The sequence below is a fragment of the Monomorium pharaonis genome, chromosome 3, assembly GCF_013373865.1.
Source record: "Monomorium pharaonis isolate MP-MQ-018 chromosome 3, ASM1337386v2, whole genome shotgun sequence".
Classification (NCBI taxonomy): Eukaryota; Metazoa; Arthropoda; class Insecta; order Hymenoptera; family Formicidae; genus Monomorium; species Monomorium pharaonis.
This window is the reverse complement of record NC_050469.1, coordinates 9,752,224-9,777,112: the sequence shown is the minus strand read 5'-3', so window position 1 is coordinate 9,777,112 and position 24,889 is coordinate 9,752,224. Positions and strand designations below refer to the sequence as shown.

Genomic DNA, 24,889 nt, shown 5'->3' with positions numbered 1-24,889 from the left:
ACACAGACAGTATCATCACGTCGAAGCTATGAACACACTCTCACCGGGCAATATGGTCGCAACTTATGAGTATCCCGTGTGAATCGACGTATGTTCACCATCACTCCGGGAAGATGTGTGTACAAGTTCACACGGTGTAGGCCACGTGCATGAACACACGCGCCCGTTCCTCCTTACTGCCTCTTGCAAACGTAGACTTCGCGTGGAAGAAGGAGGGGGAGGGGGAGGAAGAGTCCCGCGGAGGGAAAATCCTTTGGCCAGCGAAGCTTGGATAATCGCGCTTCGAGCTATAGACGCGCCTCTCCTCGTCGCGGTAAGAGAGAGAGAGAGAGAGAGAGAGAGAGAGAGAGAGAGAGAGAGAGAGAGAGAAGAGAGGGGGAGAAAGCTCGCTTTGCTGCAATCGCAGCCTGCCCATCCACGTGGAAATCATAGCTCGCTGCGGGAGCCATCGGGACTCGAAATTGTCCGGAACCGCTTGCCGGGCTGTTCTCGGCGGAGTTCTCTTTTCTCCTTCCACGACGTGGTAAGGGGACGGGTGGTCGAGGGGTAAGACGATCGCTAGCCGACTGCCTCTTCGGGGATTTGAGCGTAAAGAGACCTCCCGGAAGATTGTCTGAGGATCCCCTTATAATTCGATGGCGACGTTCGAAAAGAGACGACGCGCCGATCGGACGCAGATCGAAATCGAGTGCGCTTGAAGAAGGCATTACAATCACCGAGTTTAAAATTGAATAACTATCAGAGAAAGGTGGTTATCGATATTGTTAAAAATGTATTGGACAATTCGCAAGTGAGCATAATTAGGTTTTTCGAAAAGGCTACAAAAGTTATCGATAAATATTATTCAGATCAAAGTGTTCAAGTATAATCTCGTGATTAATTAAGTTTATCAAAATTAGATCCATGAAAAATTCGGACATTATAAACACATATTATGAAAATTGTGTTCTTTAAGAACGTGGTTGCTACTCTATAAGCAACCACGATATATATTAACAAACTTAACATTTATTATCTTTATTCTAGAATCTTCTTATACGTTATAAAATATATAGTGTAGAATTGCAGTTTCGTGCAATCGTATAAATCACAAGATTACATAAGTATGTTGCTGATAAAATTTACAGTTCAAAATCGAAAGATGACCGAAATATAAATAAGACGTCTTGAGAACGTATTCTGATAAGCATGAGAATATACATATACACACGTGTGTATGTTGAATTCTCGTTCACGAGCGCGTGCGGATCAATCGAAAAATATCAAGTGCAGCGTAATAAATATCCTTGTCGCTCCCGCGCGTATTTCGTTTGAAATTTCTCACGGTACGTCTACCGGAGAATCCGAGAATGATCCCCTTAGGGGTCAGGAACCGGGTGCGGAAGTGCCATATCGCGAAATCTGCCGGCGAGCTGCAGCAGCAGCAGCAGCAGCAGCAGCAACAGCGGTAGAAGCAGTAGCAGCCGAGCTCGAGGTTTGAGGTTCGCAGACTCTCGTCGTACGGGAACGGTATTGGATGTCATCACGAGAGAGATTACGTGCGGCTTTGAAAGAGCCCCCTATCTCACTTCCACTTCCATTCACTCTTCTTCCTTCGCCCTTTACCCACTAGTCGACCCGCGCGTCGCTATTTCAGCTACTCCTACGTCGCCGTTCGCGCGATGCGCGACACACCTTCAGCATTCGCCTCTCCCGGCCCTCTTCAGTAACTCACAGTTGGGATAAGAACGTACCTTCCATGGTACTGAAGGGAGCTAGCTCTCATATCCCATTTGCCCCTATTTTTCATAAGCGATATTAGAATCTATCATCGGGGCCCGAGAAGACGTTCGCCTCCGCTCTAGAACCGACAGCTATGAAGGTGGTAGGTATCGATAAAAAAGATAGAGAGAAAGAGACCTTCCTCCCTTCCTCCTCCCGATTATTGGCAAGGTGAGGTACCGCGATCGCTGACGATTATCGACCCTATTGAAGTAGCGACGTGAATAGATCCAGACTTGTGTCGATCGCAAACCCCGCTATGCTCTCGACAGCAGAGAACGACTGAGAGTCGAGATGCCCTATATATTATCGTGGCCGCCGCGATATTTCATTCATCGCAACCTCTCGATCTCCACTCTTCTTCCCTACCCAGTCGATTTTCAATTGGGCATGCGCTCCTCGCGCGATCTCAATAACGTTTCCATCCCGTTCCTCCTTCTCATCCCTATTGCATTAGCAAAGTGCCGCGTAAAAATTTTTTTGACGCGTATATTTTATTTGAAATCAAAGGCTTTTAATATTAATGATCTTTCAATTTTGCATTAAGTTTTGATAAGAATGTGAAGAACACCAGAAAACAACAGAAATAAAGATATAAAAGAATGAACGTTTCAATAAAGAATAAAAAATGAATTGACCAATAAACCAATAAAAGATGTAAAATGACTGTTAAATAAATTGCTATTGCAATTAGAACTCTCTGATATTTATTATCGTGTATATATATATCATGGAAAACGACTCCAGTTAATTAAATCAACATTAGCAAATTAATAAACTGTAAAATTTATCCGACAATTGATTAAAAATTAATCTTCTCTCAGGCTCTCAAGCAATTTTTGTGTTCCATTAATTATTAACCACATATACACGCATGCACGTGCGCGCATTCGTCCACACAGATAATAATCAAAATATTTTATTTTAAAACATTAGCATTGTGCTAAATTTTTCGTAACAAATCGAATAAATCTTTCATCTTTTATACAAAAAAATCTAATTATATATATATATATATATATATATATATATATATATAATTTCCAAAATTATTTACAAGATTGCAATGAAAAATAAGATTTACAAGCATTAATCATTTTATAGATATAATAAATATAAAGTTATATAAAAATATTAGATGTATGTTCGTGTGTAGAATAGGCAATATTTTAAGCCTTGAAACGCAATACGTCTCACTTTTTTCATTTTGTTCCAAATTATGCGTTTCTTTACGCTTTGTAATAAGTTTTTCTATGCGACTATCGATCTGCGTAATATGAATTCGCAAAATACCATCACGATTTGTGTAAGCAGCATATATCCCGAAATTTATGTTATTTGTCTTTCCCCGTATTTACCACGGCTCGCGATTTACCCGTGATTACTAATTATAGCTTCAACTCGGCTCGTTAATTACCCCGCCAGCGGAATGACGACATTATTGACTCGTTAAATAGGATAGTTTCGGACATATTTCTGACACGTTTGCACGCAACAAAATTACAACAATTTTTTCCGTATCATGGGCGATATTAAAAAAGAAACGACAGTAAAAATGTACTTACCTCTATGCCTGTTGGTTTGTTTGTCGAACATCAGCATAGCATCTTCGATCTGAAATACAGAAGAAGACTTGGTCAGAGAAAGAGATTCCTTTTAATAGACTAAACAATTTACAATTTAATCTAATTATTCTCATTAAATTGATTAGATAAATTAGATTAAGCGGTTTAATTTCAGTAACATTACGTTTAAATTATTGCGTTAATCCTATTTAATTTATGCTGTTTATCGGTATTCGCAAATCTTTATTCGCATTCATATATATTTTCATTAAAATTGCTCATATTGATCAGCTTACTGTAAAAAAACATATAATTAAAATTTAATGTTTGTTTTATTAGTTTCACAACGAGATTAAATCAGAATTATATTGTCGGATAAGGAATATAGAGTAAACGTGCAGCTTTAGTAAAGCGTCTTATTTACTGAAGCCGCTGTCATAAATTAAGCGGCTTACTGACGATCGAAGTAACCTATATTTGATATAAGACCTCATAGTGAACCCCTTGGCGTGTTAGGGGTGCAAAGCACCCCGTCAAAGCCTCAAGAATCGTAAACGTCGTTATGGAAATTTCGTATGATATATATATATATATATATATATATAAAACATATTTCGAGGAAACTTCATCTCTATGTGACGAATGGAAGAGAATATTGTATGTATACTGGATATCAAATATTTTTGACAAATCATTCCACAACGGTAAATACCAAGATGTCTGCAAAAAGAGTAGATATAAACACATAGTTAATATTTTCTTTAAGTATAATTATTTACCAATTATTTGCCTTTTTTATAATTTTTTGATAAGTTAAAAAAAAAATAAATTTACAACTTCCTGAAAATTCTCAAATATACGGAAAACTTTTTAAAAATAATTCTGATTATTTGGTAAACTTATGACGATATAATTAATTCACGCGATGTGATTACACTATGTATAAATAAATTATTAGCTGCATGTAAAATGAATATTATGTGGCTATACTATAATTATTATATGAGTTAATCGCACAAAATTATCATAAATTATTACCAGCACTATAGCTAATGCTAGCCTAGAGCAAAAACTGTTAATTTCTTGACTAAAATATTAAAAGTAGAGATTAATGAAGGTTTAGAGGGGTACAATATTTATGTCAATTAAATAAGACCAATTTTCCTTAGAGCTACTTATACTACTTATAGTAACTGTTGTATAGTTACAAGTCGATGAGACGAAATCTGCTCATCAAAGGATAGTGACAAAGATTGATTTTAAGCCCCAACGACATCAGTTAAATGACGAATAAGACCTCTTGTATCCTTACGAGTACCACGTATGTGTCGTAAAGCACAGCTGGTCAGAGATTTACGGAGCATGTTGCTGAGACGACGGGATGGTAGAAAGTGGCGGGGAGTGGATGGCTCTGTATATGGCTGAAGCGCGAGCAGAGAGCTCTGGAGAGGCGTAGGAAGCGCTAGTAGGATTTATGGGACAGAAGAAACAATAGGGATTACCCTTACCCCCTTCGTTGTTCCATAAGTTCACTCCTTCCCATTCTCTCACGCAGCAACAACTATCGATAGTCTGCAGTATTAGAACAGCGACTGATATTCTTTTTGTAACCATGCGAATTCTTATGTGTACTCAATAGACGCGTTTTCCAGATGTATCTTCGCGTTTCATAAACATATCTTGTGTGTGTTTTAAGTATATAACATTTAAATTTTTGAGATTTTCTAATTAATTAAATTTAATAAGACCTCTCTCTCTCTCTCTCTCTCTCTCTCTCTCTCTCTCCCTCCCCCAATAGCTGAGAAAGCTAAATAAACTTCAATCAATCAATCCCGGTCTCTCCCCGTCTCCCCCGGTCTCTCCCCATCTCTCCCAGTCTCTCCTGGTCTCTACCCGTCTCGCCCGGTCTCTCCCCGTTTCTCCCGGTCTCTTCCCGTCTCTCCCCATCTCTCCCGATCTCTCCCGGTCTCTACCCGTCTCTCCCGGTCTCTCCCGGTCTCTCCCGGTCTCTACCCGTCTCTCCCGGTCTCTCCCCATCTCTCCCGGTCTCTCCTGGTCTCTACCCGTCTCGCCCGATCTCTCCCCGTCTCTCCCGGTCTCTCCCCGTCTCTCCTGGTCTCTACTGGTAGATATGGGAAAAACGCAATTGAATAAATTGCAAGTAGCACAGAATCGGACTATGCGAGTAATATTACAATGTAATAAATACACTAAAATAGAACATATGTTACAAGCGTTGTAATTTATGTCTATAAAACAGAGACTACACTATAATGTATGTATATTTATATTTAAGATTTTAGCTGATTTAAAGTAATTACAAATTTAACATTTTTATTTGACATTTATAAATATAAATTAATAAAAATATTAATATAATTTTGATTAATTTAGTATTAGTTAGTATAGTTGATTAGATTGTAAATGTAGTAATAACGCTCGTCACGTTTTTGTTCCCGTTCTCTTGTCTTGCTGTGTAATAAAATTTTAATGAAATTCGCACGACTATCGCGCCGCTGCGGCGCGAGGAAGTCGCGGAAAAATGCCAAGGGAATCGAGTGTCTTAGTTGACATTTGTTGAGACTTTTGTTTTTCGAGGGATGGCATGCCTTTTACGAGGGAGTTGATGGCAGTGGGAACGAGAACGAAGGGACGGGCGGGCTTTTAATGAAAACGCAAGAGGCATCATGGCATAAGATAAGACCGCCACCGGAGGAGTCATTCATTGTTACCTACACCTCCTCCGTCCTTTCCTTCTCTAGCAAAGTGTGAATGTCCTTTTATTATTCTTTAACGCTGTAGTCTTTGTTATATTGATGTATTCTCAGCGGTCGAATCAGTTTTGAGTCTCGTTCGATGTTGCGAATTTTCGCATCGCCGTCAGCGACAATGGCTTCGATCAAGAACGTGATTTCTCCATTCCGATCACTACGTGAGAAAAATACATGAGGTTTTCCTTCTCTCTCGACTTCGTTAGCATTTCACTCAAACGGAGGCATCTCTGAATCTTTACCTGTCGATATGCCTATCGCTTTCAATGGTTTCTTAATTTGTAAATCTTTCTCCCATTCAATAACGTGGTTTTCTCTTAACCCTTGACCTATAATGGATAAAATCACTTTTCTTATGCTACCGCGTTCGTCGAAACACATTCACTAATAATTCCTTTTTTTGTTAGCGCGGAGGCCCTCGCAAACTGGCAATCATGAATTTCTCTCATTATCTCGAATAATTATCGCGGGTCGCAATGCAGTTTTGCGGGTTTCACGTGTATCGTTGCATTACGAGTATCTATTTCCTGCGATATGTAATATTCAGCGCGCGGCACATTATGCATCCACGTATTTACTTCATTAAAAATACATTGCCCGGATGTGTTTAATATTGATTCTATATAAATTAATATAATTATCGTACGGTGCATTACCAGTAACGTCGAGCACGAGAGATAAGCGAATATTATACAAAACGCTTGTTATTTTACTGTCGTTTACGCGCGAACTGATTTTATGCTCGATAAATTCACTTTTTTTTCTCTAATAATTTTTATATTACATTTCCTTTAATAAACTAAGATTTTTCTCGATATTTCTACATATACAATAAACATATATTAGAACATATACAAATATTTAATATATTTAATATAACGGCATCAAGGAAAAGAAATTGTTTGAATATTTTTAGCTACAATCAGCGTTATTTTTCCAATAACACACTTTAGAAGAAAAATTGTGTAATATTCTTATCTATAATTTTAAGTAATATCTTATTTTTATTGTAAGTAATAAATAAAAAGTGGAGATTCTTTTTTCAAGAGAAAACTATTATACAAATAATTGAACTAAAAAGTTGTGCAGTTACAAATATTTTTCCATCGGTGTAGTCGGTTTATTTGGCTGCAATAACTTTTCGAAACATGGAACTCGCGTAGATAAGACGTAAAAAATGAACGTACCTTTCCTGGGTACCAATCTACTTTTGACAAATGGAATCGGTATCCTCTTTCAAAGAAAGAATAATTCCACCGAGAATGGAGGAAGGGCTGAGAATCTTGGTTTGCACGCAGATTGAAATTCCGAAGACACGCCGGTGTAACCTTAAGGAAATGGCGATAACGGGAAAATGTAACGCGAAGTGGCCTTGTAACTTCCTAAACTTCTTCCCTTTACGTGAGCCTGGAAAATACGTAGCACGGAAAGGTTATCGAAGAGGAGGAAGAGAAGGAGAAGAAGGAAGCGAAGGGAAGACAAGAGTCGGCGGCGTCGTCCCCGGAGAGCAATCGAGTTCTGGTGAGTGGGCGAGACGTACCTTATTACAAGTTCGATTCCACTGGTGTTACAGCTCTCGGTGGACCGAGCTGTAGATTGCTGTCTTACTGCCCTCGCCCTTTATATCGCGAGACCTTTCCTCCTTTCCGAGGTAAAGCCTGTGTGTCATTTCCCTCGTCATCCCTCCATCGGATCCGTACTGACACTCGCTTTAGTCTTTCGGTCTTCTTTGACCAACTAATTTAAAGAAGGTCTAAATGGGGTCAATAGAACAGGTTTGCAAACTGTTTCTCATCCCTTAGGTTCATTTACGATCAATATCCTCTAGAAAATTTTCTAACATATTCATTTTTTTTAAATATGATTTTCGAATATTGAAAAAAGTATGTATTTATCAATTATTGCGGGCATAAATTATTGTCTGCTATGGATTATGATCCGCTTCATTGGTGCTCCATTGTAAAATAACAGCCGTGAATGGCTGGATCGAATTTTCAACGCGCGTTAATTATGTACAATAAAGAGATAGTCAAAATAACGTAGTGAAAACGTTCATTTTTCCGCGCTAATGATTATTATTAATAAGCATTGTCGAGAAGGAAATGTAGATGACCCTTTTGCGATATAAACCATGAATAAAGTTTCGTTACATGAATATAAAGTAGAATAAATCAAAATGTTCAAATAAAAAAAAGATAAAGCAAGAAAAATTAATAATCGCTTTTGCATATAAATAATTTCATTTCTCACTCTCTCGGGAAAATATTTTTAAACTTTTGTTTTTCTAAAAAATACCGTAAGAAGTTTTAAAAAAAAAGGGAGAAAAGAACTCATTGTTGTTACCAATAATGCTACTCCGCAAACTTTACGGTCTCTATATATTTGCAATTCATCTGTTGACTTTGTCCAGCGTTCCATTGGATTTCGCTTTGCTACTAACATTTTCCGGTTTGCTTTTACATTTTATGGTAATCTTCGGCCCAAAGCAAAAAATGGTCGTTAAACATTTGCATTGAGGAAAGATCTGTCAAAAAGTTAGCTAAGACAATGGATAATGAGAAATTTATAGTAATAGCTCTGATATTCGTCTTATTAAAGTTTAAGTATTCTAGATAATTTAGTCCAGTTAATGAAATGCTTATATGAAGATGTCATTTGCTTATAATTTTTTTAAATTAAACAATCGCATATCAGTAATTATTATTATGCACGTACAATGAAGAATCGTTGGGTTAAAAAGTGTCAGTATTTAAATGTTTATACACATTTAAGAAGCATTAGATTGAAAAATCTCTCCGACAATACGTAAATTCCGACGTTCGAAAATGTGAGAGAGATATATTCATGACGAATGCGATTTATAAAGAAGCTCGAGCTTTAAATCAGGAAAAGTGAACGATCCATTTCGATGAGTATACTTCGGTCAATTTATCACGTTACAAAATTCCACAGCCCGTGTATTCTGAACTCGTGTACCACATGCGACTAAACTGCGAATCTGCGCTTGAAAGCTGGAAGTTATCTCAATCGATCGCGACATCGAATCAAACGCAACGAACCGAAACGGTGATTCCCATTCGAACTTGTTTCGTAGCTTCGCGATTCTCGTTGCAATACACGCTTCGAGTGCGCATAGGTGCACACACGCATACGCCATCCAAAGTGCACTTCATGAAACTTATCACCAAAGTTCACAGAACCGGATACTTCGGTAACACGGGCTTCGGTGTGCTTAAATTCATTTTCGAACGCGGAGCATCGAGTTTCCACAACCCCCTTTCCTGCGTGCGGCTCGCATTGTGTGCGCTCTGCCCGCACTCTTTTTATTCTGTTTCGCTCCTCCGTTCCTCGCTTGTCCCGAGCTCCCTTTTCGAAGATAAACGAGAACGAACGCGCCGCGCTTCGAGAATGCTCTCCATCGGGAAGTTTTATTTATTTATTTTTTTTTCAAGTTGATTAAAGGCCGCACCGCGACCCGCGCGAGAGTTACAAAGTCGGATTTTATTACCTGTGTATGCGGTAAAACAATCTACGGTCGCGGCTCATTTGCAGTGAAATTGCGGTTCGCGACATCGTCGCGAGGCACATTTCAAATTAACGTACTCATTGCGGAAATACGTGTGGAAAAATGTAGTTCAGACTATTTTAAAAAATACTTGTTTTCTGTTATGCATAATACATCACGTTGCATGAAATTTCTGTTGTATAAAATGGAAATGCTAAATCTTCTCTCTTGTTAATAGCTAAAAAAAATACAAGATTAATGATGTCGCTTTAATATTATATGGGAGTTTCTAAAGTCGCGGGAGTCCATTACATTTTATCGTGTTATTCATTCAGCGTTAATACCCTAATCCCTGGCTGGAGAGAGCAGGTAGCTATTTTGTTGCAATGTCACCAACTTAATCAAGGTGTTTTCGACCGCTTCAATTTCACCGTCGTGTTCCTCCGTGACTCATGCGATTTCGCTGTTCGGCCTGGAGGTTGAATAATGACCCAGGAAGGGCGAGATAGAGCGAGGAACTTAAGTAGCTCGCGAGCGGACACTCGGCGGAGGGTCGATCCGGTTATTCGACAACACGTAAGTCGACTCCGCCTTCGTCGATGTAGCCGGGACGAAGAACGGAGGGAAAACTTCCCGGGAAAACTCTAAAGCGTTTCCGACAAACAAATCGGTCTCTTCGTCGGCCGTTGCTGCTGCTGTCGCTTGCTGCTCGATACTCGATCGATGTCGAGCCGAACGATATTTCGGTGAGACGCTCAGAGGCCGAGACTCGCACAGCTGTTTTTCCTGCGGGGATAACTTTCGCATAAAAAAGGAGTCCTTTTTTCCGGCCCTTCCTGAACGGAGTCGCCCTCTTCATTCAAACTGCTGGAGTGGATATAGTACCTAATGATGGCTCTCAGACCGACGGATATCTGCTTGCTATTTTCAGATAAAAACCATCGAGTCGCGCACAGGATCATCCGAGAAATATCGATAACACGCTGCGGGCATATTAATATCGCTAGGAATCTCGTCGGAGCATCAAACAAGTATCAAGCTATCGCATAAATATTTGGCATCGGAATCGTTGCGCTCTCGCGCGATCAAACCATAATGCGGCCATGAGTAATTGCGCATTCGATATCCCCTTTTTATCTGTGTGCGACACAGGGGAACAGCGATGTACGATCTATGAGTAACAGACGAATGATCATACCGCTCGATGTATTCAATGCTAGATAAAACTCGCAAACAGACGGTGTTATACGATCATATATAGCATTTAAATGTCAAATGTAAATCCCGTTTAGCATGCTAATTGTGAGGTACGAATATGGACCATAAAGACATTTCTCTCAATACAATTCTTTCATTCCATGTGCAATGTCCGATATTCAGATACTATAGGAAATCAGAAATCCTAATTAATAGCTATGCTATAAATTAATGATATTTCCTGTGAGAATTGGTGTATTTCATACTGAATAACTGATACTTTGATCGATAGTTATTTTGAACGAAAATAACTTGTAAAATAAAAGATCGCACAAATATTGAACTTTGGGTAACTACACCGTATTATCCGAGACTAATCAAGAGCCATAATTATTCGAATGTAATTCTGAAAGTTTATACGAGCATTTAAAACTGCATCGTCTCTACTAAAATTTCTGCTCGAAGAGCTCTCGATTACCTCTCTCGTCTCCCTAAGATCGTAAAACGTATTCTCGGCGTTTACGGTGCCACTCGGACAAGCGTCGCTTGTCTACCGATGGTCCCTTCCGAAGAAAGTACGATCTCTCTAATCTTCGAATGAGGTAACTTCGCCTTTCGCCCTCCGGTTACACCCTGCCAACCTCTTTCTTATGTGAACCGGAGTATCATTTGTAACTTCCAACCCTTCCAAACATTAGCGCTGGAACGTTCCGAGGGTCGTTTTACACATCAACCACATTCAAATACATGGAAATATTTCGTGGTACTGAGAATACAAACACGGATTTTAATTTTTATGAAAAAAATATTTCTATATACTAAGGATATTTTTCATTAATTTTATTATATGATCATGTTATAATATCTTATTTGAAGAAATGTGCTCTCATATATTTCAAAGTGTATGTATATAATTAAGTTGCATATAGCAATTTATTAATATATAATCTCTAGTTTCAAAATAAAAATAACTCTATACTTTCAAAATTATCAAGAGAATCTCTTATGTCTAAGGTTCTATTTTATTTTACGTATAATCATTGTTTATTGTAATTATAGTACTATATCAAAGCAAAATTAAAAAAAAAAGAAATATTTGCGGAATAAAATTTAAGTGATATATACTGAAAATAAAAAATATTATTAAGTCCAAATTAAATTAATTGTGGACAACTAGTTAAATATTTCGATTTATAATAAAATTTAAATTTAAAAATAATTTTTTTTTGACGTATATGTTTGTGGCCTAGAGGCTCGTTATTTTCGAAATTTTTTAATAGAATGTATATTCTAGTTGCGTCACATCTATTTTTCCAAGCCTTTCAAGCACGATAAAAAATAATATTTTATATTAAAAGTGAAAATAGAAGTGTTTCTGGTGTCAATTTCCCGATTGCGAATTCAAACACACATACACACACACGTGCGCACACAAAATTTTTGCGGTTCAAATTCCGTTTTAAAGCGCGTCGAAACATGCAATACGAATACGCGATCGTCCATGGTCGTGTTGTAAACATCGGAAGATCAATGTTACTCCCGCGATGGCCGTCGATGAATAGCTCCAGCTAATCCGTTTTATTCTCGCACAAAATTCCATCCCGGCATTTCGCCGATCGACTTTCCGCGCCGCACGCTATGATCAGATATTTACGTCACGCTAATGAAACCGTGAGCTACGATCGCGGGCTCGTACGTCGGTAATGAAAAACATCGTAAACGCGAAGCGTTTACGAACGATCGCGATTGATCGGAGCCCAGCTGTGAACGGACAAACAGAATGCTAGTGTTTCCGATCGCCGGGCGAAATAGCGGCCAACCGGAAGCTACTGCTCGTATAAACAAATCGTTTACAGTGCGTACAGAAACGGTGCGTTTGTCGATGGGTAATGTAAAAACACTGCAAATCCTCCCTGTCCATCCTCATCCCTTATTATTCTTTGACTCTCGTGCTTGCCGCGCGTCGTCGGCATCATTTTGTGTAATTTCCACGTGAATGTTTCACGCACAAATAAATCAATCGACGCGCTTATACTCGTAACACACCCCCGTGTCTTATCCACAGATGTACATCTATGGTCTTAACACATTGCGCATAAATAAAAACCGTACATCCAACAGGATAAAGGGAATAGTTTATTCACCGGGAACAAAGAGGTCCATTTACGGAATACGATGCGCTCCCGATTCCTTTTCGCGTCCGCCGTCACCCCTCTTGGCACCCCCACCGTTCTGATTTCCCAACCATGATGGGTACCAGTTCGTGACCTGCGATGTACCAGGCACGACCGGGACCATCGACGGCGGCGGCCCTTCGCGCGCGCGGTATCAATGTTGATATCTTATGTATTTCTCCGCGCCTTTCGCCTCCGCATGATAATTCATCGCGCTGCACGTTCCGACCGTGACGTTGGAAGTGATGCGGAAGATGTGGTTAGAACGGGAATCAAGCTTTGCTGAATTTAGAACATTCGCGATAGTCGAGTAAAATCTAATTGCGTCAATCCTTATAGAGAAAGCGTATATTAATGTAGCGTATGTAATGAAATCTTTTAGGAAAAATACGAGCAATGCTTTTTTATTTAGATTTTTATTTAAATCTGAAATGAAATTATCTCTTAATAAATGCAGTTTTTCTCGAAAATAAGTAAAGTCCAAATATTTTCTATCCATTGCATGTTTTAAATTCTGATAGGTAGAACATTTTTTTTTTTAATTAGAATCTGACAACCTTTTAAACTTATTCGCCGAGAAAAAAAAACGTTAACGTTCAATGTCAGATATATTCTATGTGATTTTTCTTTTCTTGCTTTTGATTTGTTTTTCCGGTAGAATCATGCAATTTTTATTTCGCTACTTCGTTTATATAAAAAAGATAGATGACTTCGAGTCAACTTGCGCGTCTTTCAGCCATTGTTAAGCACTCATACATAACGTGTAACCAAGGATTTACGTTATCGGATATCGTTTTCCAATTTGTTGTCTTGGCTTAAATTTCGATGCAAGGTAATGGAAGTTCCAGTGAATACTTTCCAGCCATTCCGCATTGAAATTCCAATCGTATGGCTTGTCATTAACTCTATGCAGATATGCACATGTGCATGTTTAATTACACGCCAATAAACAGGTCCTCAATCACAATCAAGCGCATGATTTGCATTCCTTGTATTTTTAGCATTTCTTAAAAATATTACTCGTTAAAACGCACATTTTTTGCTCTTTATTGATAAATAAACGTATTAATTCAATATCTATACGTAATCTAAATGTCCAATAAAAATAAATCGTATCACATAAATCAAAGTTTGTAGTCATCTGTCACGTCATAAATAAAAAAAAGGATTTTTCAATACATTTCATAAATCTAGTGTACTAAAATTGTCACGTAACAAAGAAAACAACAAAAAACTTGTTTCTATATAGAAGAATAGATTTCCTTTAATTTTAATTTTTACTAGCATTGACACACAAATATATGCATCGTAGAAGAAAATTAGGAAAATTTTTCCTAAATTTTACTTAAATTAAAATTACTTTATCAAAATACTGAATGTGTATGAAATAAGAAAATTTTAATAACGAATTTCGATATTAATTTTTATAACTATCAGGCAATATCGATTGGTTCGATTTATACAATGACAATGGAAAAGGAGAGCAACATTCGTCTGTGATTTAAACTGATCCATTGTATTTTTTGGATTATTTCTGTCAAAAAATACTGCAGAGAGAAAAGGGAGGCAGCGGCCGATACCGAATTTCAGAAGAATACATGTGGGCATCCGCCCAATCGAACGGAATAATGCAAGCGCTATAACGTTTCTATTCGTTTGAAAATGCACGTCCGACTATACTATTGTTTAAAAAATATGCGGCTCTGCTGTATTCACGGCGAACTGTATGCAAACATTCGCGCTGGATTATCATTCGCAGTATTCAGAATCACTGTTAACTTTTGTGAGCGCTGTTTCGCTGTTACTTTAGTTTTATCCGTGTTATAAATCAGATTACAATTGAACCGCGAGTACGTTCTATATTTATCTCAAAGATTTGTTTCACGTTACACAATGGGGCATTAAAAAAAATATGTAAGAATAAATACAACGCTATCTTTTTATCTTGTACGAAGACTTATACTAGAATTCAAACAAAAGAAATATTAGTAAAATGATTAATATACAATAAAATAGATCCTCTATTTATTACGCCATTTCTAATGTTTCTACGTAAAAGATTATGTAATTAACTTTTAAAAATAATTTAATATGGATATCAAATGTGCGCGCGCGCACGCCAATTTCTTTTATAACATTAAAAAAAATATATTATAATATAATTACAAAATGTGCAATTTTCGTATAATTGTTAGACTTTGTCTGTCGATTAATTAGAAGAGTTTCGCTAGGTTTTGCAGGATTAGTTAACGGACTTCGAAATAGGTACGCATAGTGGACCGACCAAGCAGCACGAGCCCCTCGCGCTTCGTCCGCTTGCAAACTTCGGTAAACAGTTTAGCCAATGTATATTAAGACGCTAACTTTACCACCAATTTGCACAAAATGCTCGTAAACTGAACTAGCGTACCACGTGCTACGCAGCTTCCAAAACTACCGCGGTTGATTTCGTCATAAGAGCGCTGACAGGATCCACGGAGACGAGAACCGGATGAGAATTTTCACTTAAGCCGAGAATAGCCGAAAATAAAAATGTTCACAACAGATATTTTCTCTCGCGGGCAATGATTCAATATTACCGTGAAATAGCACTTTCTATCATAAACCGATGACTTTTTATATATAATTTATATATATATATATATATATATATATATATATATATATATATATATATATGTAGTTTATTTTTTCACAATTTGGATTAATATTTAGGTATACGATTCTATGTTTTTACCGATATTCCGTTTTAGTTCAAAAATATTCTACAACAAAAAAGATGTTTTATAGATTTTTAACGTCCGTTTCTAATAAAATTTCATTAGTTGCATCGCTCACATAAATTCGATTTTACACTCTTACGGATTTTTTCATTTACAAATAATTAAAAAATTTATGCCTTTCACAGTTATGTCTATACCAGTAATATTATCGTACTGAATTTTATCTTCAATCCTTACAAGATCAGCCTTGGAGAAATATACTCATGATCTTCAGACAAAGGTTCACGTCTGGTTAGGGTAATGCCTTGGCATGGTTGTCTTTACTGTCACCGCAGAAGCGACGATTTAACTAACCGTGAAAGGGTCAGATATAGGGGTTACAGTTAGAGGGCTGCGTTCTGTAATCTTTAGAGGCTTCTTAATGCCATTATTTCTGGTTTGGTACCAATAAAGATCAGCGACGTCTTTAGTTAGCTTGATTATGTCTCTATTAAATTCGAGAGACATATTGAGTGCAATACAAATATATGTCGCACGATTTGCCTATATTAGGAAATCGAGTCTTTAATAAGGACACATCTCCTTTAATTTCTTGAGGAGCTTATCAAGATCGCTAATTAAAATCTTTGCTGCATATTTCATCATTGTTTTCCGTAAAAACTAATAGAACAATTACTAACAAATAATAAACAAAGTACTACTACAAACAATAATAATCAATATACGGAATTACAATTTGATCACATTGGGCTAAAATTATAAACTATATAATAATGTTAAATAAAAATGTACTTTTTTTATGAATATGTTAGACGATTTTCGCACAGGAAAGAATCGATCAGGTGCTTTTTCTCTCTTTCTCTCTTTCTTTCTCTGCAACTTTTTAATTATAAAGTTTAAATATCTTTTACTAATTAAGTCCCGTTATTAAAATTCTATTAAAATCCTCTTAAAGCTCTGACTAAAGAATAAGATTTTATCATATATATTTGCAGCGCGGAAGTTTAATTTCTCAGAGGTTTTTGAAAGGCTAACCAACACTCTAATTATACTTCAAATTCAATTTATACGAAAGTATAAATATGATTATGAGAAGTATCGTTAACTTCGTGAATCTCACGCAAGTGCCCTGCATACCCGTTATTGTTCCATTGTAATCGATCAACATCGAAGTCAAGACAATCCAGACAGAATGTTTCTTCCGCATTTTCATTTGCCTCCCGTTCCGCAGCGGAATGGTTTATTCAATATACGTCAACCTCGTTTCGCATCGGCCGTAAAAGGATAATCGTGTCCTTCTAGACCGATTCGCAGACACGATGCGCTCTTGGGCGTGCATTCTTCGGGATACGTAACATGAAGTATTCAACATGCGACAGCGCCGTATGTCGGCCCGAGCGTCGTCGCTTAAGTAAAGAGTACTACGAGCATGTCCTGAGGGATTGCGCCGTGAGAAGCGCGAAAAAATGCACTTGCACCTTCTTAGATTTTCAAGAGATGAGAAAAACGTTTAATCAGAGACTTATTTTAAGAACTAAATTATGACACGGTAATTCATGCTTGCATAACACACGCGTATATTCACACATACACACACACGCACACACATCGAATACGTTTGTCTTTTCTACTAGCTCTTAATTTTTAATATTCTTTTAGAATTCCTTATGCTTGTCCTTCTCTCTTTCTGTATGCTTGCCTCGGTTTTATCACATCGACTCCGATATTAGGATATTAGGTTCAAAGAGAATCGTTCGCGTAAAGTCGTGGCAGATCGATAATTCGTAGCATGCGTTTGCCGACTTACGTGTACGTACACGCACATGTGTATCTGCTAGGTGCACCGTGACTTTGCATTAAACATTGAGCTCAGCTCGACCAGTAGCGCTTGGAAACCGAGCCGTACTAATAATGCGACAATCGTGGGTGTACAGTTACGTGCGCTGCGCTTGTGTATGCGTGTGATACACAAGCGCATTTGTGTTCTATTTAGTTTGGCCGTATGACTAGTACGTGAACTAGCTATATAAGCTATCTTTTGATAGCTTTTCTAAACTTTTAACTATACATATAAATGATAAATCGGTTTATAGCACTCGATATTCTTTATTTAATAAAGAGATATAAATTGATTGTAATATCGCATAATAAAATCCAAGAAGATAATCCGGATTCTTTCATCATAAATATTAAGGCTTCTCTCTTTCTCTTTCTTTTCTCATAAATTTAATTCATAGAAAGTCTTACCATGCGCGAAATTAATGAGAAATTTAATAATAAAAATTGAAAATGTTCAAATTCAAAGAGTTTTAATCAGTTAAATTTTATAAAAATTGAGAAAAAGTGAGAAAAAAGGGATATAAAAATTTTTATCGAATTTATATATAAATCTTACTATATTTATGAAGTTCGAAATATTTAAGGCTAAGAAATTAAAAATTGCAAGTCTCATGAAAAAAATCTGTAATTAATAGACTATAAGAACGATTAAATCAAACAGGATAAAGTCAGCTAACATAAAGTTGAGAATTTAACAGTGCAAAAAAATAAGAGTAAGAGATAAAACAATAAGTACATGTAAAGAGAAAAACCGTAAAATAGACAAAATTAACAAACCATATTCGGAGCGTTTTACAAAAATAGTTTCTTCAATATTCCGACATACGATATATCGATGTCCGCGAAGACTCGTGAAAATACGATATCCAAATTCCGGCGGGGCAACAGAAACGAGGGCCGTGAAAATTTAGAAAGGGTAGATTATGGCGCGCAGTAAACGATCGGCATATATAGGGTAACAGTCGGGTATAAGTGGACTCCAGGGGGATGGTACAAACGGGAATTTGGTCTGGCTCTACACCTCATAAATTTGAGTTATTCTCGCGGCCTCGTTTCTTTCCCTCTCGTTCCCCACCTTTGCCTCTTCCCAATCCGACTTTGCTCGTGTTCTTAAGGATTCTCCAGGAAGTGAGTTATCGTCGCCCTCAGCTTCAGCCTCCGGCAGGGGGTTCGCCTTTTCGGGGGAAAAAATATTAGCAATGATACGCCCGATATTTCACTCGTAGCTTGAGAGTAAAGAGACACTCGGCGCATTTTTGGCGCATGAACGTCACTCTCGTAAACAACGAGAAACGTGATCGGAATATTTTCGAAAAGAACAAAAGAAGAGAGAGAAAGAGTAATTTGTTCTGTTCCAAACATACATACATATATATATTTATATATTCCCTCAAGAGCAGAAAATGATTCCAAAGCGATGTACAAAATAAGATATAACAAAATATACTCGTATAGGGAATTGAATATTGATTTAGAATCAAACAGGACGGTATATATGTGCAAGTCGTTATGTTTCGTTAAATATTAAACAACAATTGGAAGATATTAACAAATAAATAAAACACTTAAAATTATATTGTCACTTTACATTCCACAATAAATAAATATCTCTGGATGATAATTAAAAAAAAAGAATAAGTAAAAATATAACTTCAGATATTATTGTCAGATATAATTATAATGATTTTACAAGACTATGACATAAATTATAATGTCATTTATTGTTAAGAATAAAATTAATCATGCAGTATATTATCGAGACTTAATTATGGCAATTTTGGATTAAATTAGCTGCAGGTAAACAAGTTCAAAATACACGGTAGATCTCGTAACAATGTTATGAAAGTTAAATGATGTAAACATTTACATACTTGTAACAACATAATAAAATTAGCAGTATAAAAGAAGAGAATCCATCACATTTATTGGTTTATGCAAAAATGATACTGCAATTGAATCAACAAAAAAAAAATTAACAGACTAAATATACATCTTTTTTCAAACTTCCGTTTTTCTTAATTAATTGCATAATTAATTAATTTATATATGTATTACTAAAACATTTTAAATAACATAAATAACTTGTTCAATAGTTAATTAAAGATAGATTAAAACAAGTTTAGACGTCCTAACTACCAGTGTCAACGTAGGGCGGGTAACTTATGTACTTGGTTTAAGGATTAAATAACCCCTCAGGCCTTGCTACGTCTTAGTTAGCTAGAGATCAAATTGATTTTGATGTTTGAATCTGCGTTCTGTTACTCGGATCAGTTACTTGCCAAAACTCGATGACTGCTGATAATGAGAATACCTGATTCAACATACATGTGTAAAAACAAAAATATTCGTAATTCTCTCTCAAACCTCAAACCTTTTCTCTCAAACCTCAAATTCGACACATAAAATAAAAAAGGGAACGAGCGAACCAGAAAGCTTTTCACTGATCTGCGAGACAAAAGCATTGGAAAACCGGCAGGAAAGGAATTGCCATGTTGAAAGCGTAAGAAGGCATTCGTCAGAGAAATCCCTATGGTGTAGGATTCCGTTCGAGTGTTCTGCTCACCGATTGGCGGACAAACAGTTACCGTTGACGAGGTAAACGTAAGACGATAACGACGAGGACAACACCGACGACCGATGACGGAGAAAAGCACTTCTTCCTCTCTCTTGTCTTCTTCTTCTTCTTCTTCTTCTCTTCACCAATTCGCGGAGAAGGCTAACTTTGCACGAATAGCGGCTCGCTCTCGCGAGCACTGCGGACTTTCGCAATCTTTTTAATTGTATTGCCGCGAAAGTCGGTGATAGGAAAGTTCCTCGGCTGCTCGCTCGGTTGCTCGCTCGTGAAGAATCCGTTCTCACCGTTGTTTCTTCCTCTTCACTCTCTCTCTCATCTCTTCTCCTTCGAGTACGCGTTCGTTGCAGAGACTCCTTCCGCTTTTCTCTTTACTTAGTTCTTACTTCTTATCCGGACTAACTAAAGTAAACAGGGATACGCGCAGAAAAATGTCCTGCTAATTTTCTGAGTGCATCTGGCGAAATCCGATTTGCTGTTCGTCGTTTGTAAGAATTATAGATTCGGCACATATCTCACTGTCTTCACACGAGGTGATGAATATTATGTAAACTATTCGCACCGTTTCTGCTTGCATTAAATTATTATTACATGAAATATTAAATTATTGTTATTTCTTCATTAATATTCCATATCCATTTACATATTTTTCGTATAAAAGTTACATATTAGGTAACAAATAGACAAAAATATTATCAGTATAATTTTAGAAACGATCTCAGCATTTGTAGAAACGGAGTCTATTACTTATCATTTTAATTGTTTGTCAGAGATAAAATTTTATTAATAATCTTTATCGAAGGTCACACTCTATGTAAGCTGGTTTCACGGTATAATGAGAAAGTAGCGCGTTCATCCTGTATGCATTCCGAGGTTAATTCAGTTTATGTTTCGCGCCTCAAAGTCTTTTCGAAGCTTTGCAATCTCCGGAAGTTTTGGTCGTGAAGTCGCAGGGGGTTGTCGGCGGTGATGGCGGCGAAGTCGGTAGGTGTCGGTTCGAAGAGGATGCAGAAGCGGAACCGAGAAGAAACGAGAGTGGTGGGAGGGAGGGAAGTGGAGTTAGGCGAGGATGCTTTTATCCTCCCCACGGGCAACTATCCTAACAACACCTGTATCTCGTCGACACCTGTAGCGCACCGACTCTCTTCCGAGAGGAACAGAGGATGGGGAATGTCGAGGGAGCGAGCGAGGTCGGAGGGATGAAGGGGATGGGCAAAGGGGAGAGAGAAATATAATAAATTGCGGCCACGAGCGCAGAAACAACGGGATAATAGTGGAATCGGCGGATTATGTGATACACCGAAGGCGAAGCGAAAAGCCATTCTTATACCTTTTTCGATATCGCGTTTTCCTTGCGGCATCGCGATACGCGTCCTCCCCTTCCCTTTTTTCCCCACTCTACTCATCGCGCGTATTTTCAACTCGAACGATAAGCGTGTTGCTGCTATAACTTTTGTTATGAAATTACATTTATAGAGACCTCATTAAAGCGATTAAGTTATGATTAGATTTCGTGATAAACGTAAATTTGTATTACTGCGAGACCTCATTTAAAAGAAATTTGCTTCGGCAATTTTTTACAAATTTTTGCTTCTGCATGTACGATCTCTGAGGCTAAATCAAATTTGTAATCAAGAAATCATTCATTAAATCATTTTCTTAATATAATATAAATTTCTTTACATAATTTGTCTTTAATTTTTATATCATTTATTTAATACAATTTTTCCTTTAATCGAATTTTTACTCGAATTAATAAATGGTTTGTTGAAAAATATGTCGATCTTGATTCAAAATATTTCAATATTTCTATTCAAAAATAGATTTTCAACATTAAACAAGTCTCACATCATCTTGTTGTTATATTCCAATATTTCTCTCGACTTTTAGAAATAGCTCGAGAAATAGAAGATAAAGAATTCGTTGATAATTTTCAATTCGCTAGTCTTTCAATTTAAAAATCGCACAAATATCGGTTCCTGGGGACATCGCTAGAGATAATACTGGACGGGTGCGAACGATAGAGCGTGCAAACGGTGCACGGAGAGAGATTGGAAGAAACCGGAGAGGGACGAGGAGGGAGGGCGGGGGGGGGGGAGGAGGACATCGGACGACCGCCGCAACATACGTCGAAAACAGAGTAACAAATCATAAGCGGGTATACGGTGGTGCCAGTGACCATTGGCCGCAACGAATAATAGACGGGTATGGCCGATGTCGAGTATCGATACGTCGGACAATCGAAATGAAGGGCTGCACACGGACCGTGAAAGCGGACCTGGTGGCCATCCCCCGACGAGCAGAGCGGCACGGCCGGGATTGCTATCCCCCTCGATACCAACCAACCCCCGTCCCCCCCCCTCCCCTCTTCTCTTTACTTCTCTACCGACCCCACCATGTCCACCCGCATGGGGACGCGATTCGATTGCGAAGCGCTATCCGTACCGACCGACCTTCTCTATCAGTTAGTAACCATCTCCTGCCGATTCTTCCCTCGTATTTCTTTTTTTCTCCCTTTACCTCACAAAGCCCTCCATAGGGTGTTTCGAACTTATCGCAATCTCTACCGTAGTAAAAACCGAACTGAATGGAGTGACAGTGCACACGGTCAAAACGACATACTTTCCGAGTCGACTTACTTTCGAGATGAAGCGGTCGTGGTTTTCGATTAAATTTTAAAATCTATAATCTTAGTCTCTCGACCTCTTCCCGACCGTATTAAATTTGCACTCGACTTATACTCGGGTTATCGAGCTTTAAGTCTCCGAGGGTTTCCTCAATCCCCATCTACGTAATAATAACAGTACAATGTCATAATAGATGTGATATTAAGATAAACGACCTACCCAACTTGAGTTGACTATGGAATGAACATCCGCGAATGAACATCCGCACGTTTTACGGTATAAAGTACCGTTCCGGCACCGCCGCAATAAAAATCATTCCGAGGGTAAGGAGTTAATATCACATCACGCTCATGTGCACCAGAATATGCAGATACTGCACATCGGGTGGGAATAGCGGGCATAACCTTGGTCGACGTAGCCTACGGCGGAGGGTCTAGCGGGAGCGATTTCCTGCGGAACCGGTTATATACGTGTCATTCGTTGCATGATTAATCGTTTAATTAGCGGCAGTGTTATGGCAGCACGGTTCCAGTCAGCCCCCAATCCCCTCTCCCGGGTTGCAGGACGCAGCCACCGTGTCACCGACGAAGCGTCCCCCTTCACCGCCGTTACTGTTGGTCCCGGAGTCGGCTGGCTGGCTGGCTGGCTGGCTGGCTGGGTTGGTTCGGGTTCTCGAACTGACTATTAATCGTACCGCGACGGCTATAGTCGCTTCCGGGCCGGAAGTTTCGCCCGCGTGAACGTAGGCAACGAACTTTCCCGAGAGAGGAAACCCCTCGCGCCGAGGAAGCCGACGAGCGAAGAACGGGATTTATAGTCATTCTGGATTGTAGTGTTAGGGGCCTCTTCTTTTTCCGCAACAATGTGGGGACCGTTATCGATAATGTACTTCGCCTCGTGTGTTTCTATTTCCAACACAGTCAACGAAAACTATAATTCCCAATAATCCAATGAATTACATTGTACTTTTGAAACCACAGACGTATAGCTACAAGCGCGAATTAAATCCAATAATAATTTTTTTAAGAATACCGTTACTGGTAAATCGTATTATATTTATATTTCGTATCCCAAAAGTCGATTTTAATTGAGTTATACTATTAAATTGTAATACGTGTGTGCCATTCAGAAAATTAAAATTACACAATTTTTAATTACATTATCTGATATAAAAGATTTCTACTAATAATTCTTTTTATCGTTGTAAATTTAGTTTTTTAATTTATTTAATACAAATTAAATATACTTTCTTTTTTGTCGTTTTTATATCAATAACGTCTTGAATAATGTATAAAAGCTGAGAATTAACTTAAGTGCGAAATTTTTATGTCGAATAGAACTTTTCTCGATTATGCATAATGCTTGAAATGCGGATAATTCATGAGGTACTACTAACTTTTACGAACAACGTGATCATTTATGCAAACTTAAGAACTCGCGCTACGATACGACTGATCGCGCAATAATATAAAGATTCAAAACTGTAACGATCGTGGCACAGAATGAGACGTGAAAGGCTGCGAGAGGAGCGAGAGAGAAGGCTAGGATATTTAACGGCTGTAAAAATGCGTGGAAACGTTCAGGTTGCCGCATAAAAGTTTAATCTACTTAACGTTTTATCTTAACTGTTGAATCACGTGAGCGTTGGACGACGTAATTTTTGCGCGGGTTCGTGATAATAACCGCGGGCGCGATTACGCTCCCGGCTACGGCACACACCGACCGCGCAAAAATTACGCTGGAACGCAGTCACACGCCAGTTAGGCAATTCGTCGAAAGGGGCTAATAAAAACGGTTCTTTTGTATGCCTTCCGACCAATTATTTTTCACTCGGTAGCGAGTGCATAACTTTTTTCCGCTATTACACACACACACGCGCGCGCGCGACTCCAAAGCGATATATTATTGATTCTCTTCACACGCGAATTCCTTAAATAATCTCAATCCAATCTTTCTTTAAATAGATATGAAAAATTTGTGAGAATTAGATCTATTTGGAAAATGTGTCTATTGAAAACGCGCGTTTTTTAAGTACTGTTATAACCATAATCGGAAATTATCGCGATTCCGCCATTTAACTTCAAATTTTGCGGTGTCATGCGAATTGATGTACGAGAGAACGTAATTCATGCATGCATCCCCTGCTTGCATGAAA

General features: G+C 38.0%; 1 protein-coding gene across 4 annotated transcripts in view; it reads right to left on the bottom strand.

Moving 5' to 3' along the window:
* The window catches only part of LOC105838293 (RNA-binding protein Musashi homolog Rbp6), a 613,545-nt gene that overhangs the window by 112,301 nt on the left and 476,355 nt on the right, over nucleotides 1–24,889 (bottom strand). For all 4 annotated transcript variants that reach the window (XM_036284985.1, XM_036284984.1, XM_036284986.1 and 1 more), the window contains one exon: nucleotides 3,327–3,375. In XM_036284985.1, coding sequence (XP_036140878.1) covers nucleotides 3,327–3,375 — 49 coding nt within the window. The remainder of the gene's footprint in view (nucleotides 1–3,326; nucleotides 3,376–24,889) is intronic.